This window comes from Hordeum vulgare, chromosome 1H (assembly GCF_904849725.1).
Source record: "Hordeum vulgare subsp. vulgare chromosome 1H, MorexV3_pseudomolecules_assembly, whole genome shotgun sequence".
In the NCBI taxonomy this organism is placed as follows: Eukaryota; Viridiplantae; Streptophyta; class Magnoliopsida; order Poales; family Poaceae; genus Hordeum; species Hordeum vulgare.
This window is the reverse complement of record NC_058518.1, coordinates 477,442,955-477,450,569: the sequence shown is the minus strand read 5'-3', so window position 1 is coordinate 477,450,569 and position 7,615 is coordinate 477,442,955. Positions and strand designations below refer to the sequence as shown.

General features: G+C 45.3%; 1 protein-coding gene across 1 annotated transcript; it reads right to left on the bottom strand.

Moving 5' to 3' along the window:
- Positions 1-267: 267 nt before the first annotated feature.
- Positions 268-7,383, bottom strand: LOC123447061 (alpha,alpha-trehalose-phosphate synthase [UDP-forming] 1-like). Its single transcript, XM_045123628.1, has 18 exons — positions 7,301-7,383; positions 6,176-6,682; positions 5,968-6,065; positions 5,452-5,840; positions 5,249-5,363; positions 5,046-5,147; positions 4,246-4,396; positions 3,971-4,059; positions 3,756-3,804; positions 3,541-3,641; positions 3,203-3,390; positions 2,939-3,056; positions 2,480-2,659; positions 2,278-2,400; positions 2,114-2,201; positions 1,895-2,025; positions 1,700-1,798; positions 268-1,032 (listed from the first exon to the last, which is right to left on the bottom strand). The coding sequence occupies exons 2-18, from the start codon at positions 6,639-6,641 to the stop codon at positions 577-579; spliced, it is 2,943 nt and encodes a 980-aa protein (XP_044979563.1). The 5' UTR covers positions 6,642-6,682; positions 7,301-7,383; the 3' UTR covers positions 268-576.
- Positions 7,384-7,615: the final 232 nt, after the last annotated feature.

Here is a 7,615-nt window from a genome sequence, read left to right as displayed (position 1 = left end):
CCGTCAGGAGCTAGCTGCACCTGACCCTTCAGTCTCACATCACTCCAAGACTTTCGCGAATGAGATTAGTTTAGATATTTGGGAGGATTAATTAGGGTCAAAGTAACTACGCAAATGCAGTTTAAAACTGACGTACTTACCTATGTGGCCACAGTGCAATTGGATAATGAATCGAAATTAGTGGCGACAAACGACAAAATCCAAAACCAGTCGAATGAAAAGTCAAGAGCAGAAGCGCAGAACTTCCAGAAACCAGAACTCAAAAAAAAAAAAATGACCATCAATACTGAGATTAATCATCACAATGATAAATATCCATCAATTTCATCTAAGACAAAACTCTCCAGGTCACACAGTCAAGGAGCGCCAAAGCCTTCCTCTCGTTTGCTGCGAGAACCTCTCGCAGTAATACCAGGAGCTCAATTATACTTTGTACAGGATTGTACACCACGCCGCGCCGGCCAGACAGCCACGGCGGCTACTCCGGCGCGCGTAAAATGTTATTCCGCGCTATTGTTAACTCTTCTCCGGTGGGCCGCCGGGCCGGTGATGATTAGTAGAGAAAAGAAACTTGGCTTACTGCCTATCCAAGAACATGTAATCAGCGGCGGCGCCAGGCTGGAGGCCAGCGGCGCGGGGCGTCGTCGACTCTGCCATCTCCTTGAGGAAGGAGACGACGTCCTCCGACGAGTTGAGCAGGTAACGGGCGTTGGAGCGCTTCCTACCGACGGCACAGGAGAAGTAGTTGTCGCCGTTGAGGTCCAGCACCGAGGACCCTTCGCGCCAGTCGTGTTGGTTGTTGTTGTTTCCCATGCCGTGGTCGGACGACGAGGATGACCTCTCCGGCGGTGGCTGCGGCAGCGGCGCAGCCTGAGGTTTCGGTGTCCTGGCCTGCGAGTTCCTGGAGCCGCTCCGGCCATTGGATGGCCGCCCGTTCTGCCTCCTGTCGACGGATACCGAGGCACCATCCGGTTTTACCTTTGATTCAGAAGAAGGGTATTCGGGGTCGAAAAACACATAGATGTCCTCGTCCTGAAAAAATAACATAGGATGTTAGCAGGGAAACTAGTATATCCATCGAGTAATGCTACACCTACAAAGACTTACGTAAAGATTTTACGTATAAACTGATGTGTAAGATTGTGATTGGTAATTGAGGGATGAGGGGCCCCACCCCCACTGAAAATCAGGGGGGAAGAGAAGAGTTAGTTTGGAAGGTTAAGTAAATATTTGTAAGTTTTTGTATGTCTAGCATTATTGTATATCCATCACTACATACCCGCATCTATAGTTCTATACGGTGCAGGAACAACGTGAATAAACTAAACAAGCGAATTTCCGCAGGATTCCAAATGCATGTATACATTGTCCAAATTGAACTTCTTGAATTTATCAATAAAACCCAAGCTAATTTCCGCAGGATTCCAAATGCATGTAAACTCCTTGTATCGATGTCCTTCAATTTCCCGTCGTCTAGTCACTAACTCACTATACAATGTGGTTGAAACTTTCTTCACCAAAAACACTACATGTTTGTATTGTTGGGTCATTCGGTACAAAAAGAAATGATACGTATCTTAGAAACTCTATATCTTTCATTAATCATACGTATAAAATTTCTTAATTATCCTACTGTCACACACACTGGAGGCTGAACTAGAAAGGAATGCGAGAACATAAAGTCAGTGCAGAAAATTACCTTTCCAAGGAAGTGGCCTATACATAGTACATAGTCAATCGGGGTAACCATGCTTTTGCTGTGAACTATCTCTCCTAGAATACGATCAATTGCAGCACCCTACAGAACGAAAATGAATAATTGGTTAAAAGAATCAGTTAGCTAAATAACATGAAAAGCTTTCACTATGTTGAAAAATCACACTGCCTAACTGACCTTTGTAACTCCAACAGAGCGAACTTCAACTGACCGGCTCCCTTGAACAACATCGACAGCTGCATTTGAGATTGGACCGGTCCACAAGTGCTGCAGCATATCTCTAGCTTGGAGCCTCCCAAACTCAACATCTTCACAACAGGCAAGTGCAAATAGTATTGGACGTTTTTGTTATTCACAAAATAAAAAAAAACTAAGCATGAACACCTCATCACTTACCAGCATACTTGTAATTCCACACAAATGATGTCTCGCGATGTTCAAAATGGGACCTTGGGGTTCTTTCTGTGAAGTACTCAAAAACATGCTAGAAAAGGGTAAATGGTGTGAGAAGGTACACATTAAGGGTTACAGCATTAACGTTGTTCATCAAACAGACATACCTTTACACTGTCAACCCAATCCATGTTCAGATGTTCAGGCATTGTTGTCATCCATTCTCCATCAGTTGGGCGCAAGAACATCCCATGCTCTGCTGCCAGCCACAAGTTAAATTCTCCGAAATTCTGCAAAGGGGAGGATATGTTGATTTCAATACCAGATAAATAATTACAGAACACAAAATGACAGGAGTCGTAATATTACTTCATCAAGCACACTCCTGTCGCTTCCACTGAGAACGATAACTGTAGTGCTCTCGTCCTCGCAGAGGGCCCTCAGAGGACCCTTTAAGTCAGGACGCAACTTGAGTTCCATCTCCTTGATTTGATCACCACCCCTTCTCCCAGAGGATTCAACTGGCTCGGTCAACGTTGAATTGAAACCCTATATTCAGTCATAGGTGCAGCAACAGAAATTGTAAGGTCATTCTGTTTTGTTGGAGTGCTAAGTTCATTGGGCTATGAAAGAAAAACTATACATATTTGCTGATGATATTCATTTAGTTCTAAAAAATGCAAGGTAAATAAATGAACTAATGTGGTAACATCTCACCATGTGGAGAAGTTATTGCCCAAGAGTAAACAAGCAGTTTTTGCATTATAAAACCTAATGATTACCAGTATAAACAACTTATCAATAGAAAAGAAAAAATATGGTATTTACCAATATGAGCAAACGATTTTTTGACTGCAGATATTTCTGGATAGCCGTTCGACTAGGAAGATCAGGAGGAACTTGTCTTGTTCTCATCAGAGCTTCAGCAACTGTATCGTTTAGCTCACTACATGAAAAGACACAGTGTGATTACGAGAAAGTCTGGCAGCAGCTAACAAAATTACATTTACAATGAGAAGGAAACAGCTAATCTACTAGTATATTCTGGTTAATAGAAGTACAAAAGAGACAAAGTGGAAACGAGCTCCTCACCATACAAAAGTTTCAGCCCAATCTTGGGCGGTATGAGTTGTTACATGCGCGTAGTTATGCCTGTGCCGCTTCTCTCTCTCATCAGATGTCATTGTCAAAGCATGTTTTATTGAGTCTGCAACTTCTGTAATGTTCCAGGGATTTACAAGAATGGCACCAGCGCCAAGAGATTGTGCTGCACCGGCAAACTGAAATTGCAGTGGCAGAACTTATGAACCAAAATCAGATATATTTTCAAGAGAGTGTGCAAAAGAAAATATAGACAGACACATATGAATACCTTGCAGGCTAGATTTAAAATCAACTGACATTATTAATCATCATAGCTGATCACTTACCTCACTCAATATCAGAACTCCTTTTTTTGATCCCTGGCATGCAACATATTCATAGCTTACAAGATTCATTCCATCTCTCAGTGATGTTACAAGAGCCACATCTAAGCAAAACAGAGGAAATACACAGCTCAACCATGATAAAAGCAACAAGATTTTGAACAGAAGAGTGCTAATTAAGTCCAACTTCAAATATCAAGTGAGCTGCCAGAAATTACCAGTAACTGCATAAAGAGCACACAAGGCATGGAAATCAAGAGATCGATCCTGCAAGGAGCAAATTATTTTAGATGAAACAAAACAGTTTGCCTCAGAGCATTTCACACATGGAAGTTTTTTGTTTTGAATAAAAGGGGTTCCCCCCCTGCTCCACTTTTATTCACACATGGAAGTTAGGTCATAAGTTAGCACAAAGAGCTATTTAAAAGCTGACCAGATGATGAATAGGAACAGCAGTCAATGTTCCAAATCGTCCATTTATGCGCCCAACAATTTCATGCACTTGGCTTGTAAGCTTCTGATCTGCTCGAGAAACATGGAAGTGCTATAAGAACAACAACTAAATCTATATTGTTTAGGAGGAACGATACTTTAAAAAGGGACAGCAAGCTGATAAATTGAAAACCACGCATGTGAACAATCGTATCTCAAACATCTGATGCAATATATATGCAGAGTGATAACGACAGGATACAGAAATGCGCTTACACTCAGGGACATCTGTTCTAGTTGGTACGGCAATTTGAAGTAGAACGACTTTATCATTCCATTCAGGGTTTTCCTCAAGAAATTTTTCAAAGGCCAAAATCTTTTGTGGAATTCCTTTGATCATGTCAAGTCGATCAACACCAAGCATTACCTATGACAAGAGCAAGGAAAAAATACTCTGTAAGACTGCAAGAGACGTCGATAAATTATAAAATTGCAACAAAAGAAAGATAAATCAAATCAAAAGGATGTCAATAGTATGGTTTATAAGGTTGCAAATCAAGATTCAATAATAACAGGACAGAAATGTAGGTGTGACTTGCAAGGGGGCACTTATGAGATAGAAGCCTAGAACCACTAAAATGTACCAGGTAGATCTGGAAATTTCAAAAATACAATATCAGCGTCCTATCAGCAAAGAGGTTAGGCCAGAGTTGCCTTTGAGCAGTACTTTTCCACCTTATTAAGGTCTGTCACACTTGAACCAGTCCGATAAAATTGCATCTGGACAGTATTTGAAAATAAGCTTGGAATGCAGGAATTAATTGTTATGTAAACAGCACAAAAATGGTGGGGCTAATTTTGTTGTAAAGCCAGATTCCATAGCAGCTCACATAAGGGTAATGATTCCATTTGTATGTTTATATGTTGATAATGAATCTTACTATACTTTTTGTCAGGTTACTCAGATGAAATATTTGGTTTATTAATGTTCAATGATTAATATTATCATAACCAAGGAAAAAGAAGTCGTATATTTTTAGAATATCTGGGAGCATGAAGCATCAATGTTTTCTCACCTTCCGCCCTGCAAATCGCTGTGTCAATTCAGTGACATGTCTTCTTACTGCTGCAATATCCAACGCTCTTTTGAAACGCTCAGAGTCTATCCCAATAGGAAACTGAAGATTTCAGCCAAGGGAGTCAAAAGAATCACCCAATTTGCAACCAAACATGTCAGATGATAAAGTAGCTAGATAAAATAGGAAGTTCTGATGTGTACCGCTGCAACCCGTGTTAACTTTCCCTGATCCTCCACACCCTCAGGGGTACCCTCGAGTCCAAGTATTCTGGTACATGCACTCACGAAATGCCTTGCATAATCGTATGTATGAAATCTGAAGAAGGACAGTAAGAAGTAATAAAATAAACCACCATAAAATTCAAAAGTGACGCAATAAACGCGAAAACAAGATGCATGCTCACCCGACTAGATCAGCGCAGAGCACGGAGCGAAGCAGCTCAGAGCGGGATGGCAGAGTACGGTAAATCTCCGAGGAAGGGAACGGCGTGTGCAGGAACCATCCGACCTTCATGTTGATGTCATGTTCTTTGAGGCACTTGGGCAGGAACATGAGGTGGTAGTCATGGCACCAGATCACATCCCCTTCCTGGTAGTGCTCATAGACGACGTCTGCAAACATCTGATTGGCTCGCTTGTACGCGTCGAACTGCGACTCGAAGTTCCTCGTGGTCGCCAGCCTGTCCTCCTGCGGCAGCCCCAGGTAGTGGAAGAGCGGCCACAGTATGTTGTTGCAGTACCCGTTGTAGTACTGGTGCACAATCTCCTCATCCAGGAACACTGGTATGCATCTCTGTTTTGTTCAAAACGATCATGGATTCAGTCACTACTCACTAGACTTGTGAAGAAAAACAGAAAGCACTGTTCTATTGGTTCAGACGACATCAAACATGTCCTAGAATCTGTAGATTGCAACGAACCTTCTCGGCGAGCGCACTGGTGAGAGCCCGCTGGCCGACCTCGTCGGGGACATTCACACCCGCCCATCCGATCCACTTCGCGTCGACATCCTTCACGCCTGCGGCGTCAGAAAACTCAGTACATGTGCGGCGTCAGAAAATTCAGTACATGCGTGCAGGATTGTGATGCATGCATCGCTGAAACCGAAATTCTGGGGCTGAGGATTACCGAGAAGGGCGCTGACGAGGCCGCCGGCGCTGATCTCCAGGGACCACTGATCCTCGCCGCGGCGATTGGCGGAGACGGGGAGACGGTTGGCCACAACGAGGAGGCGCTGCTTCATGCCGCGGAGGCCGAGGCGGCGGAACCCGTTGCGTGGTCCGGAGAGCGGCGGGCGCGCGGCGTGGCCCCCCGACCCGCCACCGCCGGCATCGTCCATGTTGGCGTGCGGGCCGAGGAAGGCAGCGGCGGGCTCAGCGACGTCCGTTTCCATGGCGTCGGGGGACGCGTCTGTGGGCAAGTGGTTGCGCCGGGCGCTGCCCCGGAGCACGCGGTCGATGCCGTTGGGCGAGCCGCCGCCGTCGTTGGAGAAGGGCGAGGAGTTGGGGGCGTTGGATGAAGGGACCGGCATGGCTGCGTCGGCCCTGGGGTCCCCGCTTCTGACGCTGCTTCTTCGCTGGACGGCAGAGCTCATGCACCCCCTCCGCGAGACGCCGCCCCGGCTGATTTGTAGGCCTGCAGCATTAGGCGGGCGGAGGGGGCCGGGTTAAAACACCGTGGCAGTGGGGCCCCTACGACTCTACCATAACAGCAAAACAATACCCCCTCCGTCTCTGCATACAAGTTCTAGATCGTTAATTTGACTAATTTAATGAGATGTGTGTATATATAAAAAATATCATTGGAAACTTTAGATGTTCTATTTTCTAATGATATAATTTATATGTTAAATAGTATATTTTATATAAATCAAACTAACGAACTAGGTACACGTGCATGCCTTGTAAACTGTGATGACCAGGAAGTAAGCTTATAACAAAGAAGCTATAACATCTATTTATCAAACAAAAAAACTATATAACAGAAACCCTATAACATTTATCAGACTTCGGGCCGGGCCGGATCGTAATGGCATTCACGGCTCAAAAGACCCGCCGTGAACACGGGAAGAGTACCAATCTGTGAAGATCGAATACGTTGCCCAGATCTACTACTACGACTACTATGAATTCCCGATCGGCGAGAGCCGCCCGGCCCGCCGGGATCCGTCCATCAAGGCGGCGGCGCATCGCAGGCAAAAAAAAAAAAAAAAAAAGGGAACGCGCAGGTACGTGGCGCAGATCAACAATTCACCCGATATCCCGGCCGAGCCGCGCGCCGCTCTGGACTCGTTGCACTGAGAAGGGGGCTTCGGCCGGCTGGTTACAACAACGGAGCGATGGCCGGCGCCGCGGCGGGGATGGGACTACAAACAGGCTGCAACACACTAGGGATGGAGGGGAGAAGAGGGGGAGGGGTACCCCGTGCAACATGCACAAGGGGCCGTCACGCCTCGAACTCGTAATCTTGTTTGCGAGCACGAGCGATATGCGGGTGGGGGGCTGGCGACGGCCCTTTTATGGGAGCGAGATGGAATCCAGCTAATCACCGTATTGCCAAAAGAAAGCA

Coding starts and splice junctions, on each gene's coding strand:
- LOC123447061 (XM_045123628.1), bottom strand. CDS start 6,641: ATGAGCTCTGCCGTCCAGCGAAGAAGCAGCGTCAGAAGCGGGGACCCC. Junction 5,364..5,451: donor CTCTGCGCTGATCTAGTCGG/GTGAGCATGCAT, acceptor GTCCTTCTTCAG/ATTTCATACATACGATTATG. Junction 5,148..5,248: donor AGTTAACACGGGTTGCAGCG/GTACACATCAGA, acceptor TGAAATCTTCAG/TTTCCTATTGGGATAGACTC.